Raw genomic sequence first — 19,583 nt, forward strand, 5'->3', positions numbered from 1 at the left:
CTCTGGAGAAGGTTTTCGTCCAGGATATCCCTGTACTTGGCCGCATTCATCTTTCCCTCGATTGGAAGGGTTCTGGTCGTCCCAAATGTCTTCCATTTAAGGATTATGGAGGCACCTTGTGCTCTTAGGAACCTTAAGTGCAGCAGATTTTTTTTTGTAACCTTGGCCAGATCTGTGTCTTGCCACAATTCTGTCTCTGAGCTTTTCAGGCAGTTCCTTTGACCTCATGCTTCTCATTTGCTCTGACATGCACTGTGAGCTGTAAGGTCTTATATAGACAGGTGTGTGGCTTTCCTAATCAAGTCCAATCAGTATAATCAAACACAGCTGGACTCAAATGAAGGTGTAGAACCATCTCAAGGATGATCAGAAGAAATGGACAGCACCTGAGTTAAATATATGAGTGTCACAGCAAAGGGTCTGAATACTTAGGACCATGTGATATTTCAGTTTTTCTTTTTTAATAAATCTGCAAAAATTTCAACAATTCTGTGTTTTTCTGTCAATATGGGGTGCTGTGTGTACATTAATGAGGAAAAAAAATTAACTTAAATGATTTTAGCAAATGGCTGCAATATAACAAAGAGTGAAAAATTTAAGGGGGTCTGAATACTTTCCGTACCCACTGTATATATATTAAGATATTGTCCATACAAGCATAAATTATATTTGACAAATATATTCTTCTAAATTTTAAATTGTAATAATATTTTATTAAATAATTTTTCATGTATTTTTGATCCAAAAAAATAAAAATTATGCATTGGTGAGCATAATATACTTTAAAAAAAAAACAATGTTTCCAACCTTTTGACTGGTAATTTTGGGATTTGCTAAAGACTACATTTAACAGTGTTATTCAATTATCAGTATTTTTCCTGATTAACTTTAAGTTAGCATAAAAATAAGAGAAATGGCATAATATATATTTATTTATATAATATAAATAAAGGTAACACTTTACTTGAAGGGGTGTGCATAAGACTGACATGACACCTTCATAATCATGACATGACATGACATGACAAGATGCTAATGTGCTCTGCCACCTCTGGACACCAACGCTGCATTTCCCCTGTAACTGAAAAGAGACTCCAAGTTATCTGTGATTGCAGGCCAAACACAGGAGCAGCCACTGAATAACGGATAGCCCTTTTTTCTCAGGTTATCGAATTATCGGCTCGATAACCAGACTGACCTCTCACATTTAAGGAGAGAGGAGCTGCCACCTAGACAGAGATGTCTAATAAGTCACAGCAGAGGTGGGCGGCACAAGAGAGAGAGACTGCTTTTGTAATTGCTCTTCTTATCCTTCATGAAGTAATGAAACTTAACATGCCAAAGAGCTTCCTTTTTTAGTCTGTGGTGATTGTGTGGAACAGGTGGGGTCGGGTTACAAAGGTGGGCGGAAATGAACTGTCGTGCTCGCCATTTCCCCCTCCTAGCAGTCAGTTAAGAAACATGCTCGCTTTTGCTTAAGGTAAAGATAAACAAACCCTCCGGCAACACTGAAATACAGCCAGCTAAAGCAGGCATGTTTTTAAATTGCATTTGTAGTGCGTGCTTGCTCATATACATTCAGAAGAGACCCTGAAGCTTTAAAGAGGCACAAAGGAAAGAGCAGGAACATTTATGCTGCGTTTGTGTCTAAATAATGAACCTTCAACTACTATTCACACTAAATGGGTTTGCATTATTTTGAACATGTTTACACTACTTGCAGAAAAAAACACTGTTGAAAAAAAACCTGTTTGAATTAAACAGTTAAATGGTTCAAATTTCTGGCCTATATTATAATATTTTTAGAATATATAATATTTTTAATAAATATTAAAGTGGTAAGCTGATAATTATATGAATTTTATAAAAGATTTAAATAGAAAATAAATTAACTTTAGTGTGCAGTAGATTATGGAAAGGTAACCTAAATATAAAAATAGGGCAAATAAGCATGAAAAATTAAATGTCCACTACTGGCTTGTATATCTAACATCGACTGATATGAAAATTAAAACGTAACAAAATTTAAAACCTCTAATATAGTCAAATAACTATGGAAGCTTGTTTCCACCGTGTGACTAAAAAATTAAAAAAAAAGGTAATTGCGACTTCTTGTCTCACAATTCTATTTTTTTTAATCTCACAGTTATAAACACATAATTGTGAGTTTAATATACTTTTTTCTCAGAATTAAGTAATTCTGAGTTTTTATCATATTCTGAAAAAAAAAGTCAGGATTGTGTGAAAAAAAGTCCGAATTGTGAGATATAAAGATGCAATTCCCTTTTTAATTTTTTTATCCCAAGTCAATAAAAAGCTTCCATAGATAACACATTATATTTTGTGCATCCATATTGTAAAGCTATATGAACAAAAGGTACATTTGCGATTGGAGTGCTATACACAGCATCTATGTGAACAGGTGTTTTGTGTCCTCGCTGTTGCAATATTGTTTATTTTAGTAAGGCTGGAACACTGCATTGACCATCAACCTTCACCAGCTACAGGAAACTCCCACTTAGCTGTTCATACAATTGTGGGTCAAGTCGAGCAATCAAACCCACCCACTTTCATTTCTATTTAATTAGCAGCTGTAACTGTCGCCTGTAACGCAAAACATAAATACACGAATAATGAATAACACACCTGAAGTTTCCATCATTTTAAAACAAAAAAATAATCAATGTGACCAAACAAATTCTATGTATTTAGGTTTACAATAACAGTGCTTACGTAAACCCTGCCCTGCACGATTTCCTGTAAATTTCCTCACAGATTTGTTTAATGCAAACCAGCACTTGCACCTTTTTAGTCACTTCCTCTGAACATGACCTGCAGATCATCATCTTGTGTTTTAGACATAAAATATCTATTGCTTCCATTGGTTTCTGCATCTTAAGCTCATCTTGATTGACACGAGACAAGCTATTCCTCTTTTCCTCAGCGTCAGCTCACCAATGGCAAAGTTGACGTTTGTTGTGTCAGAGGAACGGGCCGCTGAGACGAATCTCGGCTGTGGCAGCGGAGAGTGTCACACATCGGGAGCTCATACTGCTGCCGACTATAGCTGAGAGACTTCATTAACACTGGCACACAACACAATTTCTTCATGACCGCATACGAGATCCAACCAAGTGTGCCACACAAGTCCTGAAAAGTGAAGCCCCCAGGTGGATGGACCCAGTATAGGTCATAAACCCCACCCTCTCTATGTAATCAAATGGGACGTGAGACAAACTAAATGAAATTACACTTCAAATACATTTTTAAAATACGTTTGGTTTTAGTTAGTCAATTGATGCAATAAAAATGGGAGTGTGGCGTCATGATTGGCAGCTGACAGTATTATATTAATATTAATACTCTGCAGGAGTGTGGGCAGGACCTTGCTGACACGGCTCTACTTCGCTCACTACTGCACAGACTCTGGTCCCTAATCAGCGCAAGATGTCGGAGCCATATTGGGACACTGGCGGCTTCACTTTTTTATAATGGAAGAGAGTGAAGGTGTGTCGTCCATCTTTATTTACACTCTATGGATCCAACCAAACACGAATGCACTCTTTTCTAACAGGTTAACTCCACTAAAACACAAGGGAACAGTTCTTATGCAGCAATTTTTAGATATAAAAAACCTTAAGCATTTAGAGTTGCTAAATTTTTTGCAATTTTCCTTTCATATGCAGTCTAATCCATCAAATTCATTTTGACTAAAACCTAATATGGAAATCAGAGAATGAATAGGAAATATTTTCTCCCTATGAAACTCAAATATACCTTTTCAAAGCCTTGGCCTAGCGATTACTGGTTGTTGAGCTGTGATGCTCATGTGGATGATGACGACGGTTTTGAATCTGACATGCAAACATGGCCCGATTCCCAATTACTTCCTTTTACTCTCTATTGTGCATGTCCAATAAGGCAAAAAATAATGGAAAAGAGTCGTACCTCAGTGGCAAACTGCTGCAGTCCCCCGATGTTGATGGGTCCTTCCTCTAACGCATACAAGTTACACCCCCCGACACACAAGTCTGAGGTGGGACACACCATCCCACACGTCAAACCCAGTGGGTTGTCTGAGAGAATGGTCCGAGCCGCTCCATAATAATTCTGTGAACATCAACACAAAAATGTCTTACGCAACCTAGCAAGCTACACATCTAGATCTAGCATTTTTAGTAATCACAAACAGACAGTGATTGTAAAAAGTTGGCAGTAATATGATGTTGCCATTTAAGATACCGTACTTTGGCCAAATTCCATTTGTATTTGCATATCCATACATATTTGTACATGCAAAAAATATGACAAAAAAATAAATGCATATTTTACTCAATACTATAATATATAGCTAAAATTGTTCAATCTAATTAAAAATTGAATATTTCATCCCATATGTGCACATCATGTATTTATTTTAATTTGTTTGTGCTTATTAGGAAAGTGTAATTTGCTTAGCAACATACTAAAGCAGTCTATTTTAAGTTCTGCAGTACCTGTCTACATAGAGCACTTCAAATCAGTAACTACTACTACCATTAAAAAATTTGGTGTTAGTAAAAATGTTTACTGTTTTTTGAAAAAAGTTTCTTAAGCTCACCTAGGCTGCATTAATCAAAAATACAGCAAAAACAGTAATATTATGAAATATTATTACAATTTTAACTGTTTAAACTGTTTTCTACGGTGGCCAAGAAGTGCAAAACAAATCACAATTCTGAAAAAATAACAAATTACAAACGCAAATGCAAGTCTAAAAAACAATCAATACTGAAAAGTGGGTGTGAGTTTGTGGTGGATTGTGGGGAAATGCTGCCATTTGCAAAGACGTGAAGGCTGATGGTCATTTTATCCTTGAGAGCATCTTGAAAAACACCAACTTCTTTTTCACGCCAATCTTATTACTGTAAAACCAATGAATGTTAATTATTTACAAGCTTTTAGAAATGCTTTTACTACAACTCACTCCCATTCGAGACTGTGTTCAGATTGACCAGTTGGGGTGTTAAATCTGGATTCTGAAGCAAAGTAAGTTTAGAAGCGCTGTTGTATGGAGCAAAGTATGAAAATACACACATGTAAATGCAGAAAAAAATGGGATTGAGATTGAGTTTCTTAATCTAATTAAACTACATGATGAATTTTAGATAAAGCAAGATATGCATATGTAAGACGTGACTTATGTACCGGCATTTGAAATCCCTGGAGTCTGTTTGGAAAAAATCTAATCAACCCAAGAGCACACTACAGATGAAAAGGAAAAAAAAAGCACAGCAAGAAAAATATGACATTTCATATTCATACAATATGAAATGTAAACATTAATACCATAATAAAAATGCCTTCCTCTACAGAAATATATTTGATATGAAAGTTACATATCTTATATTAGGAACCTGTTGTACAACGTAAGGGGAAATATATGAAATGTGATGAGTTAGATAATAGTTCTTTCTGTTTGTTTTGCTGTTTATTATTGGGCTGATGTGTCCCTGATTTGTTGGCTTGCTATATCTGACTTTTTTATGCTAAAATAAATGATGATACCTAGAAATAGACACCCATGTCTGTCTAGTCCATGTCTGTTAGCTTTGAGGCCATCTATATGTGAGTGTATTCCAAAACATTTTAGCTTTTTGTGAATACATATGCATTTCAAATACTCTTTCTCTTCCTGGAAAATGGACCAAAAATACAGATGACTCATCCTGCATGCACAGGGGTATAATAAGAATTTCTGTCCAATAAAATGCTCTTGAAAATGGCAATGTCCCCTCTTCCTAATGTGACCTGCAACTGACTAGCAATAGAAAGTAGCTAAACATGTTTTGCCAGACTACAGTATGACATAAACTAAAGGCTATTGATTAAAAATTATAAGAACAATTTATATAAAACAAAACTAAAGGATATATATGAATGAAGAGTTTGGTTCCAAAATGCGATAAACGCCATTTTTTTTTTTATTTATTTAGTTTCCGCCAAAATCAGTATTGTATCTGGTCGGTATTGAAAAGTACATTTTTAATTTTACGCAAAATGCGATATCTGCCGAATTATTCTGTCATGTTTTCTCCCTTTTTTCCCAAACCGCGACAAACGTCAGTCTCCCTTCTCTGCAGAATGCGATATATCCGCTCAACCAATCACAGCGCACCATTTCATAGCGCTTTTCCTCATCTACTTTGTACTTTGTGATCAACAAACAAACTTAGGGCTGCACGATAAATCGCATCTTGTCAGTAAAGCCGGTTCTGTGATTAATACGTGCTTCATCACGTGTTTTCAGATGGAGCGGCATTTATACACAGAGCCATAGATCACTGCAATATCGCGTTCATAATCGCAGATGAGTCGCATTCGATTATGAATGTATTTTATTGTTGTAATTAATTTATAGCATTAACAAGTTGACCCGTTGAATTAATTTTGGGAGCGATGATTGATTGAATGTATTTTTAGTCCAGTGCCTGTATATAAGATTAGTATTGACCAAGTTCAGAGGCTGTCATATAACTAAAAAGAATAAATTTTTTTTTTTACAGATTAAAAAAAAAACTACTAAAACTTTAACTTAAATACTAATCATAAATTATTAATATTTAATATTAATTAATTATTAATTAATTAATATTAAAACTTTAAATATTGATAAAAAAACTATAACAGTATCTCAATGATATGCCTAGTGACATCACTGTGAAGGAAAGTTGTTTCAGAGACAGAGCAAGATCTCACATTTCGATAAAACATTACAAAGTCAAAACTTTATTTCAGCTGAATTGAGCACAATAAGACCAGAGATATTTATTAAAAAGATATTTAGAAAGTCAATTTGCAGATACGCTACATACCTTGTTTGCAATACTGGTAATGAAGGCCTTTATGCTCAGATTGGTCGGGCAGCTTTTCTGGCACGGTGCATCTGCACACTTCAAACATCTGTAAGAAAATAAGACTTTGCTTGAAATACCCCACATGCAATGCAAAGTAAAGTTATTTACAGTAAGAACAGAGAACTTTGTGTTGTCGCCCCACTGGAACGCCACATTCCAGCCAATTACAAACACTCTACGGCACCCAGAGGAAATCAATCCCCAGCTTTTGTGCCGGAGGACTTTTCTCCCAGCAGCTACATCACAAAAGGCGCCATATTGATGACACACCAGTTTTGAATGACAAATAGGATAATTTGGAGCCGCCCAATTAAATATTCATGCCCAATCAGAATGGATGTGGTACGTTTGGCCCCTGCATGTGAATGGCGTGTGACAGGAGGCAGCTGACTGGGGCTGCTGGGAAGGAAGGGAGGGAGGGCTGCTACTGTAGCTCACAATCATTATTTAGCATTTTACAAACATGCAGCTGTTTAAAAATTCACCACGCTAATGACTTCAGATGATGTATCAGTAATTTGGAAGAGTGCTTTTTCCTTTACAATGAGCACAAAGTACAACTAGAACAGAGCAAACCGAAGCAGGAAAGGAGACATGGAAACAAGAGAGGAAAAAAAGACTCCCCGTCGTCTTTGATGTGAAACGCACAACTTGTGCCACATATGTGGACACAAAAAGTGCACAAAACACATCGGTAAGAGTAGAGTAAACACTCAAGTAATACCTGCACGTTTAGATTCACACGCAGCTGGATGCCCATAATAATCCCGTCTCACAATTCTCAAAGCTCGCCGCGGACTAGAGTGCACATGGTTGCCATTAATACCACTTACCGGGGTGACAGTGGGGTAATTACTGTAGTGCAGCGACCAGGTACCGGCGCCACAAAGGACCACACAGTGCAACCGTCCCACTTTTATAAACCAGGGTGGCTGATCATAATGTGACATTAGCTTTGACCTTCTTTTCTTTATTTGATCATAAATTATCCTTAGCCTAAAGGATTAGGGATATTGCAGGAGTCTTGGCCTGGGGGAAGGGTCTGGAGTGGGCTTTGACGCTGAGATGAAGGCTAATCTCGGAGGATGCCGGGCCTGTCGCACTTCTGATCTGCGCCGAGATGATTAATACAGAGAGGGGACACCGAGCAGCTGCGGGAAGACATAAAGCCATACTCGCATAAATATCTCTCTTCCTGGCGTTCCTCTCCGCTTATTGTGAAGAAAAAAGCACTCTTCCAAATCAGCGATATATCATCTGTTATGATCATCGCCGGGTGTATCTTACAAAATATGCATGTAGACAGAGGCGGACAGTAACTAAGTACATTTACTTGAGTATTGTACTTGTATCGTGAAAAATTATAAAAATAAAATAATATAGTTCTATCTAATGTAGATACACTTTAAATTTCAAAACGAAACATTTAAAAAAATCTGAAACAAAACAAAAAATCTGTCAGTTTTTATCAATTTAATGCATCCTGAATATAAGTATTATTTCTTTGAAGACGTTGTGAAATCAAAACTGGAGTTTTGTGGCTTTTAATCCATGTATGACATCATCTACATTATCTTCCATGAAAACAGGCCAAAATCATTGAAAAATTCAATTTGATGTACATCTCATTAAATTATATTATGCATATGTCTGCATTTTATTCACCTTTAGCTATTCTGCTCTCACTGAAAAACCCATATTAACCAGTAGTTAAGACATCACAACCAAGTCCACATGTAGAAAAGGGGGGGGGAGAGTGAGAATAAAATAACCTATTCCCTCCTCTGACACGCCGGGGCTCCGCGCTATGGCTGTGGACAGGAATACCATTGTCTTTTTTCTCCTCCCAAGGTAACATTAAAGACACGGCACATCCAGACACATTTTAGACCCTCATCTGTCTCCCCTGGCCAGCAGCCCAAGTGCTTAGCAAATGTCAACAGAAAATAATGCACACACGAAGGCAATCTTATTTGTTCAAGAATTGCTCTAGGTCACAGCAATTCAGCTGGGCTTTGAGAGCAGCGCTCAGGAAAAGACTGCCTTGCAGTGCAGTGCATTAGATACAGTGCTGGGGCTTTTCTGAGCTGTAACGCAATCAAATGTATACACAATTTTTCCTTTCTGTCCTTCCCGGTTTTTTTATTACCCTCCCCAAAAAATAAATAAATAAATAATCCAGTGCATTCAAATGAAAGGAGCTGTTGATTAGCGGCCCACTGCAAGCTGATTTATTCTCCCCCCTGCTCTCTCTGCTTCCTACCTTATCGTTTTACTTGAGTAATAATCTAGCGTTTGAATGTTTTCTATGATGAGTGTATTATGGGGTTCTAGAATATGCAGGAAGCTAATCTCCCAATTCATTGTTTTCATTATATCTGAACCAAAATGAACCCGCAACGGGAAAAGTACAATTCAATAAAACCTAGGCCTCCTAGGATTTGCCATTTTAATGAGTGCTTACCTTTATAAATGAGTTGTCATTTATAAATTCAGCTCTTCACTTTTTCTTGGAGAAACTAATAATTCTGTTCATAATCTTGGGGTTGCATCAAACTGTATCTTCTTTTTATCAAGGGGTGTTTCAGGAATACAACAAAGGACTTAAAAAAGCCCAGATGAATGTAGCACTAAAAGCAAGTAGAAAATTTATAGAAATCTAATGATTACGAAGACGAAAGATCAAGAAAAATTAACAAAAATACTGGAGCTGTGGCATTCTGGGTAGTGCATGTGTTCATGACATTTGCTCGGCTTGTGTCATGACAACATAGGGTTGGTGTAAAATAAATAAAATAAAATAATGAATAATATTATATTTTTATTAAGCTATTTTATTCATTTTAAAAATAATTGTTGTTGTTTTTGACAGACACTTGGCCTGGTGGTTAGTTGCAGAACTCATAATGTGCAAACGTGGGTTTGAATCCCTTTTTATTTTTTTTCCATCCATTTCCTCTCTACTATGCTATTAAACAAAAACAGCATAGATCCCAAATTAAAAATGTATTAACCCCTTCTCTATCCCCCACCACCATTGTGGCATGGGGACATAAATGACATACCCAAAATAAAAAGGTTGCTGCTCATGTGTCTTTCTGACTAGATACATAATCAACATATGTTTATAGTATATACTACAATAAAGCCAACATGGAATAAAAATTTATCATATTCATTTTTATTGTGCAAAAAGTCTGAGACAACTACAGAAATGTTCTAAATTAATTAAAAAAAATATTAAAACAAACATTATATTATATTTATATTATTAATGAAATTTGTATCATAAGTTACCAGCATAACAATCCAGGTCAAAGTTAAATATGAAGTTGAACTTGTTATTCTCCATTGTTGAAATCTCTCTCCAGTGTAACCCATATCTAAGTTACTATTTAATCTGAAATACAGTAAAAAACATCGTCACAGTGAGTCAAATGATCAAATGTTGAGATCATTACCAGTCACAAACCTTCTGTTTTATTCTGAATTGTGTTTTAGTGCTTTGTTTTACATTATGTTAACTCTCATCCATGGCACAGGCTGGGCTAAACACATGCGTATCCAGTGTTGAATCTGTCTTGCCTGATAGACGCATCTGTGTCAGTCTGCTCGGGCATTTGGATGCAAGTTTAATGATGTCAGCTGTGCAGCTCGGCTGGGGACAGGTGGGAAGCGAGCGCCAGGTGAGGGCAGATTTCTCTGTGCGCTGAGGGTTAGGACAGCGGCCGTCAGAACTGTCAAAACCACCCGGCCTAGGTCTGTCTGAGATCAGGGGGATAACCAACAGCTGCAAACACAGCAGACTGAAAAATGAAGAGCCAGAGACCGGCATGGCTCTGTGTGCACGCGCGTGTGTGTGTGTGTGTGTGTGTGTGTGTGTGTGTACGCACAGATCTGCACCTGAAGGATCATATGCATTTGATTGACATCGCTAAAAGCTGTCATTTCAGTAAAAGATGTAGAACATGCTCTAGATGTGACATTCCTAATCCAGCTGTGGCTAATCTAACTATAAAAATGCCCACTCAGGTGACAAGAACAAAAACCGCAAACAGTAATTTTAACCCTTGTGTTGTGTTCAGAACCCTATCACACTTACGAGTTTACAGAGCCAAAAGGACCCGGCCTCATAAAATTGCTTATAAATCACTCATTATGCTATATTATCACAGATTGAATCCAATATTTCGTGATAATATAGCATAATGAGTGATTTATAAGCAATTTTTTGAGGCCGGGTCATTTTTGACCGGGAACACCACAAGTGTGACTTTGTGCCATTTTGTACAAAATAAAAGCCTTTCAAAACAAACTCCCTGATTAAACATTAAAGTACACTAGTGTGATAAACAGTGCAAATTTTCTTCAGTTTTTATTTAATATTGTGAAAATTATTCATAAATAATGCTTTTTTCTAATAGTTAGGGGGGGGGAGGACGTAGCACAAGTACTACGACTCGTGTGCCACTAATCTCCAAATCCTCACTTTATGAAATTATTTAAAAAAAAACACATGGACCTGCATTATTCAAGTGGGTGTAATCGTTCACTACCTTCATATGCCATCATTTTAAGCGCTGCATGGCATTTAATAAGAAAATGTTTACAACTACTGTATATTTATCAAAATTACATTTCTAATATCAAATCTGGTAACATTCCAAAATGACGATACAATTTTTTAAAAAGAATGCAGAAAAAAATCTATTTCTTAAAAGTAACTTTTATATTTTCTGAGAAAAAAAACTGCCACGATTTCAGAGTCGGCCTAATGACCTTGCTAAGGGAGTGTTGCGAGTGGTTTCTGGCCCGTATTATTATTGTTATCAAAAACTATTAGATACAGTTTTTATTAATTAAAAAAAAAAGCTGGAATAAAATTACATATAAATTATTAGATCAAAACCCTTAACAAAAATTTGAAATGTTGCCCAACTGAAATAATATAAGTTGAAGTACTAATTTGACTAATAAAACTTAAATAAAAAATCAATTAAAGCTAAATAGAAACATTTAAAGGAAAGAAATCAAATGTGACCCTGGACCACAAAACCATTCTCAAGTCACTGGGGTATATTTGTAGCAATAGCCAAAAATACATTGTATGGGTCAAAATTATAGATTTTTATTTTATTCTAAAAATCATTAGGATATTAAGTAAAGATCATGTTCCATGAAGATATTTTGTAAATTTCCTACCGTAAATATATCAAAACTTAATTTTTGATTAGTAATATGCATTGCTAAGGACTTCATTTGGACAACTTTAAAGGCGATTTTCTCAATATTTAGATTTTTTTGCACCCTCAGAATCCAGATATTCAAATAGTTGTATCTCAGTCAAATATTGTCATGTCCTAACAAACCATACATCAATGGAAAGCTTATTTATACAGCTTTCATATGATGTATAAATCTCAATAATAATAAAAAAAAATTGACACTTAAGACTGGTTTTGTGGTCCAGGGTCACAAATTAGAAAAGCTGTCTAACTGAAATAAAATAAGTTGAAGTTGAAGTACAAAAATTACTAAAAATAAAGATGAAATAAAAATGCTAAATAGAAATATTAAAAAAGAATAATAAAAATGACAAAAGCATATAAGAAAATCACAATTTTAAACAAACTGAAATAACAACTGAAAATATAAAATAAAAGCTAATATGAAATATTAATAAATACCATAATAGTTTATGGTCACACTTTATTTTAAGAGTAAGCCTAGTAAGGGATCTAAAATATGGTCATGCAGAATAAGGCATTAACATGTGCTTTATAAGTACTAATAAACAGCCAATATGCTAGTAATATGCATGCTAATAAGCAACTAGTTAATAGTGACAATTGGCCCCTAAACTAAAGTGTTACCTAGTGAAGTGAAGTGAAGTGAAGTGAAGTGACGTGACATGTGGCCAAGTATGGTGACCCATACTCGGAATTAGTGCTCTGCATTTATCCCATCCAAAGTGCACACAGCAGTGAACACACACCCGGAGCAGTGGGCAGCCATTTTTTTGCTGCGGCGCCCGGGGAGCAGTTGGGGGTTCGGTGCCTTGCTCAGGGGCACCTCAGTCGTGGTATTGAAGGTGGGAGAGAGCGCTGTACATTCACTCCCCCCACCTACAATCCCTGCCGGTACGAGACTCAAACCCGCAACCTTTGGGTTACGAGTCCGACTCTCTAACCATTAGGCCACGACTTCCCCATATAAATAATATAAATAGTATATAAATAATATTAAGATAACACTGGATGTTCTTGGGTGGTTGCCAGAGTGTTGCTGGGTGGTTTACTAGGAGTCCTTGGAAGCTTGTGGTCCTTTCAATATAAGTCAATTGGCCTGTTTTATCATTTGCTGAATGAAAACGGTAAGTTTGGATGGTTAGAAAATCTTTCCTCAATAAGCCTCATGATTTCAGTTATAACTAATGTTCGTAACAGTGTGCAACGAGTGACAGTTTTATGCGAAAAAACACAGTAATAGGTATGAGCAACAACAACAGCAACACTCGTTTTAGCATTAACTGAAGAAAAAAAATCACTATAAGCTATTCAGAAAAAGCAAAGGCCCTGATGTCATTTTGAAGGTGAATCTTCGGCCTTGATCCCTGCGCTTGAGGGGGTTGAATATATAAGCTCTCTCCCCTACAGTGGTGCATTGACAAAGGTCACTCAAAGTCCTCTCAAGGTCCGGACCATTTGAAATCCAATTGAAATTCATATATCTACTGGATGTGTGTGGGGATGCTTTAAGGGCAATGTTTACCCCCAGCCAAGTTCATCACTCTCTCCGGGGTTACAGAGGGGTTAACAATGCCGATGGACAATCAGAGCAAATCAGCGTGCAGACGGATGACAGCCGTTACATCCGTGTGAGTCATAAGCTTGCATTTAGGGAACGGACGGCCATCCCTCAGTGTCGTGACAGTGTGGACGCGGCTCCGCTGACTGATCAGACACCAGAGAGACAGAGAGCGGTTTGAATAACGTGGAGCACTACGAGGAGCGAGGCAGGAGGCATGAGCGAGCATTCATTAGCCCCTTCACTAATGCTGTGACTGGACACCGTACCCCTGACCTTCACTCTGACCTCCGCAGCTGCGGACAGGCCACACAAGTTCTGCCGCCCCTCACCACCTGGAGTCGCTTTCAGGTCTGGAAATCAGTGCCTGGGGCTTGAAAAAGGATCCAAATAAAAGATCTTGCTTGCTTAGTTAACAGGTGATTGCCTACAGCGCCTTTCACTCCTTCTCACTGAGTTCACAGACACGCTCTGCAGGAAGGAGCCATCTTGACAGGAAAAGGAAATAGGTGAACAGTGAACTTCTGGGGAATAATTAGCTTAATAAAACAGACAAAATGTAGATTTATGTTTCTTTTTTTTCCAGCTCATTTTATCTTTCCCACCACCTGAGATGTAACTGGTTTGTTTACAAATATCAAATGTATGATTTTTCTTTCTTTCCTTTTTTTATTATGAATTGTCATGTGCACTACCTACAAGTTTGGAATCATTAAGATATTTTTTTTAATTAATATTTTATTCTGCAATGATGCATTAAATTAATTAAACATGACAGTAAAAACATTTACAGTATATTGTTATTAAAAAAATTATATTTCAAATAAATGCTGTTCTTTTTCATCAGAGAATCCTAAAAAAGTAATAGAAAATAATAGAAAATAAAAATAAAAAATTAAGCAGCACATCTGTTTTCAACATGTTGATAACAATAATAACTAGCCCTGGTTTTCCTTACATGTTCAAGTTTTATAAATTTCGTATATTTTTATGCTGTTGCTTGCTTCTTACAGTTCATAAGATATTTTCATGAAGGATTTACAGGTGAAATCAAATTAACATATTACAATGATTTCTGAAGTATCATGTGACACTGAATTAATTTTCCTCAGCAAAATAAAATTGAGTACATCAGGTGTGCCACACCAGAGGAACGTTTAAGCTACGTTATATTGCTTCCTTTAGCTTGGAGAGCGTAAGAAGAGGGTCTTGCCAGTTTCCCATTTCTATCAGGAGATTAATGGCATGATTGCCTAAATTTATTCTCCAGCACTTGTTTTTGGGTAAAAGGTTTATAGATATTCATTCTGAAGGTCTGCGGAGTGATTTGTGCAGCATGAAATTGGTGAAGTGTAGCTAACCTTGTTAACTTCCTCAATTAAAGGCATGTCGCAGACTTATTTCCGTGTGATTATACAGTGAACGCCTTGGAACAGGAGTAATTGAGGGAAGGAACCTTTTCCATCGGCACCAATCTGCGCTCACCTCTGCCACCCCGCCAGCCTACCACAGGGTCAGATATAAACTTTTTTTTTTGCATCTAATACTCTCCCTTTTATTCTGTTTTTGTCTTGGTAATTAGCAGGTAAAATCACATTTACTTCGGCGGACAGCAGCGGTGAACAGCATGACATCAGATCAATCCTGTGAGACAAAACCACACTTCAATTTGATTTCACCTGCACATATTTCATGGAAATATCTTATGAACTGTACGAAGCAAGCTTAAAAAATATTAAATTGTTAAAACTTGAACATGTAAGGAAAACCGGGGCTAGTTATCACACAGGACTGACATTTCTTCCTCAGAATAAAGAAAAAAGGAGGATGTGCTAAAACCTAAGACATGAATGTATTCGTATTTACATTCGCATGTACAAGCACGCTTCCTTATATGCTTGTTATCATAACCTTTGCCATCGATCCAGCCAATTAGCACAACCTGGCCATAATTCATAAGCCTGGCAACTAACGGACAATTTTCCATAAAGGGAATTTAATTAATTGCTATTTTGTTGCTGTTTGTGCATCCCTGATGATGTATTTATCTATGAGCCGCTTAAATATTGCTAGGAATTATGTTCATATACAGGCAGTTCACTGTAATACTCCTCGATCTCTTCTAATGAAGTTAAGCAGATTAGGGGAGATTTTTACAATGCTCGCTGTGAGCACCGGATTCTGTCATCTCAACACACTCCTCAATAAATCTATTCTTGCACCATGGATCAGTGAGATGAAAGTGGATGAGAAATTAATTTAATACTCTTATTATTTTTTAAATATACAGGACTTTAATATAGTCACTTTAGAAGCTACTTTATATTCAAAAAAGTTCTAGGCTGTCAAGAAACGAACAATGATGAAAAACCTGCTTAGCTATTTTAGTGACAATGAGGTCACTGTGCTGATTTAGAGATTCCCTGTCGCTGGATGACCTAAGTAAGTGCAAATGACTAAACTAGTCACCAAAAACTAAACGGGTCAACTAAACTGCCATATGACCTAAACTGTTTGTATAAGTGCCACAAATGACTGAACTAGTCATCACAAACTAAACAGGTCAACTAAACGCTGCCATATGATCTGAAATGTTTGTACAAGTACCACAAACGACTGAACTAGTCATTTAGATCAACTAAATGCCACTGTGTTATCTAAAGTTTTGATGGAAGTTGAATGACTAAACAGGTCATACTAACCTAACTAGTCTTCTACCACGCTACAATCCATCACGCTCCCTAAGGTCGCAAAACTCGATTACGTCTTTAATTGATTTTTCTGTACATTTCTGCCATATGTACATTGACTGACAGTCACCACTGATAAGCTACCACTAAATATTGTAGAAACTTAATTTGCTGTAAAGTTGCTTTGCAATGATTTGTATCATGAAAAGCGCTGTACAAATAAACTTGGAATAAACTTGGAACTTGGAACAGGTCATCACAAACTAAACAGGTAAACTGAATGTCCCTGTATAACCTAAAAGTCTTCATTTAAGTTCCAAATGACGTAACTAGTCTTTAACTAGACTTTAACTAGTCTTCGAATTGATTGAATGTGTTTTCACAAACTAAACTAGTTGACTAAATTCATCTTTAAGTACTACAAATGACAGAACTAGTTATCACAAAGTATATATATATGAACGAAATGACAAGTTTTAGCTAAGGTTTTTGTTTAAGTATACCATAAATGACTAAACTAGTCTTAAGAAACTAAACGGGTGAACTAAATGCCACCATATGATTTAAAGTCTCTGTTTAAGCACTACATACAAATGACAGAACTAGACATCACAAACCAAAGAGGTCAACTAGACATCACTATACTGTATGGTCTACAGTTTTCAAATTGATTGAATACGTTATCATAAACTAAACAGGTTAACTAAATTAATCTTTAAGTAATACAAATGACAGAACTGGTTATAAGTAAATAAATTAACTAAATGCCACTATGTTATCTAATGTTTCTGTTTAAGTGCCATAAATGACTGAACTAGTCTTAAGAAACTAAACAGGTCAACCAATTGCCTCCATATTACTTAAAGTCTATAAGCACTACAGAACTAAACAACACAAACCAAAGAGGTCAACTAAACCTTGCTATATGGCCTACAGTCTTCAAGCTGATTGGACCTGTTATCACAAACTAAACAGGTTAAGTGGCAGAAATGACTAAACACGAACCAATCACCAGAAAATGACCTACTGTCTTCATTCAAGTGCCACAAATGACAAACGTTGTGGCTTGAGTTACAGTATGTGTCAAAGTTGAATACTTAGTAATAAGGGTTTGCACAGAAATGTGAGCAATAATACTAGTGGTGCTGGCTTAGTACTAAAAAGAAAGAGATAAGCATGAACACTGCGGCTGATATCGTGCTCCAGAGAATCAAATTAAACACTGACAGGTTAGCCGAGCGCAGTTTGCTCCGGGTCACCATATAGCTGATCTGGAGCCCTAAGGGACGCCTTCTCCTCACACAAATTAATACCTTCGAGAGGCCGACTGAACAGTGCCAATAAACTCATTTGTTCCCCAAATAATGAAGAATGACTCACCACCCCCTATCCCCCACGACCACCACCACCAGTACTTTGGTCCTCGGCACATCTGTGACTGTTGCCATGGTGACCTGGTCTTACCTCACCGCTTCCCGAAGTGCTCCACGCTCACTCAGAGTCGTGTGTTTGATGTCATCAAAATTGTTCTCTAGCTTCACGCAGCTCTGCGAGAGAGAGGGAGAGGGAGAGGGAGAGAGAGAAATGAGATGATAGAGGAGGTGCTGTTATTTGTTAGGATGTTTGTGTGTGCGCGGTACATCTCATTGATTGGGGCTGTTACACAGGCTTTGAACATAATCCACTCAAACATCATCAGCGAGACTGTTCCTCCGCGCTCTCATGCAGATTGTACTGCACTGCCAGGGTTGTGCGCGTGATTCATCTGATGTGACACGGCCAACTCCTGAGCTGGTACGAAATGTCGAAGCGTTCTGGGGCTCGGACTGCAGTTGTCATGGCAATCGACCCTTCTCTAGCCCCTGACCCCTGAAGGGAGGTGAGGAGTTTAAATGAAACCTGCTGGTACGGACAAGCAGGTAATTACAAGGACACACAATTTCCGCTCCTCAGTATTCCTGATTTAGACCACAGCATAAACTGACGTACATGTCGCACTGACAAACAGGCATGCAAATATGAATACAAAAAACAACCTCCGCTCCCAGCAATTGCCCGGATTCCCCCCATCATGCCTGAATTGAATTTAATTTAATTTCATTTCATTATTTATTTATTTTTATTATTTATTTATTTATTTTTGCGTGGCTTGTTTTAATTTTATCAAGAATGTTTTTATTCTGACCTATAAAACATTTTGAGCTGCATTTAATGACAGGTAATATTAAAATAAACACATTATTATTATTATTATTTAAATTATACATTATTTATTATACATTTATATATTATATATTACATACTTTTAGTTATAAATATATATTAATAATAATAATAATAATAATGCATTTAATTTTAAGAGTACCTGTCATAAAATGCAGCTCAAAATGTTTCACATGTCAGAATAAAACATTATTGAAAAATCAGCCCATGTTTTCCTATTTTATCTACTGATAGTCGAGTTGGAATCTGACTTCAAGCTCAAGCCATGCGTGATGGTGGGGAAAACTTACAGCAACGTGTAATGCAATTTCACATGCAAACTTGACCGTGAATAATTCTTTTATTTATCCAGTTCTCAGGTGACAGTTGGTCCCCTCTCAGAACTTGACAGCTCGCATCAATCACAACCCTTGAAGTGTTTCCACTCAGTGGAACGAATCCAGGGATTCTTCTGCATTTAAACCTCTTCTTAAAGGAGACATATTATGCCCCTTTTTACAATATGTAATATAAGTCTCTGGTGTCCCCAGAATGTGTCCGTGAAGTTTCAGCTCAAAATACTCAACAGATCATTTATTATATCATTTTGAAAATGCCTATTTTGAGTGGAAGCAGAAACACGCTGTTTTTCGGGCCTGTGTCTTTAAATGCAAATTAGCTGCTGCTCCCGCCCCCTTTTCCAAAATAGAGCTGTGCCATTACAACTCGAACCTGCTAAAACATCTGTTTTGGTTCTGATTATCATGTTTATCGCGCTGAAATCATGCGTTTTAAACCATATGAGTTTAAACTTCAGATATAAGGTTTTCTGAGCGCACACATCCGAAGCACATGGACAGAAAGCGGCTGTCACAGCATGTGAGTACTATACTAAGTTCTCATTCACACACAAGTTTACGTTAAAAACACACGAGTTACAAAAACAGTCGGTTATGTCTGTGAAGGTAAACAGCTGGGAAATAAATCA

General features: G+C 36.8%; 1 protein-coding gene across 1 annotated transcript in view; it reads right to left on the minus strand.

The window, feature by feature from the left end:
• LOC107677268 (dihydropyrimidine dehydrogenase [NADP(+)]-like) overlaps positions 1–19,583 on the minus strand; it is a 186,546-nt gene that overhangs the window by 122,985 nt on the left and 43,978 nt on the right. The window contains exons 4-5 of the mRNA XM_016472113.1: positions 6,855–6,942; positions 3,949–4,110 (exon numbers count right to left, since the gene is read on the minus strand). Coding sequence (XP_016327599.1) covers positions 3,949–4,110; positions 6,855–6,942 — 250 coding nt within the window. The remainder of the gene's footprint in view (positions 1–3,948; positions 4,111–6,854; positions 6,943–19,583) is intronic.

The sequence above is a fragment of the Sinocyclocheilus anshuiensis genome, unplaced genomic scaffold (genome assembly GCF_001515605.1).
Source record: "Sinocyclocheilus anshuiensis isolate Anshui unplaced genomic scaffold, SAMN03320099.WGS_v1.1 scaffold392, whole genome shotgun sequence".
NCBI lineage: Eukaryota > Metazoa > Chordata > Actinopteri > Cypriniformes > Cyprinidae > Sinocyclocheilus > Sinocyclocheilus anshuiensis.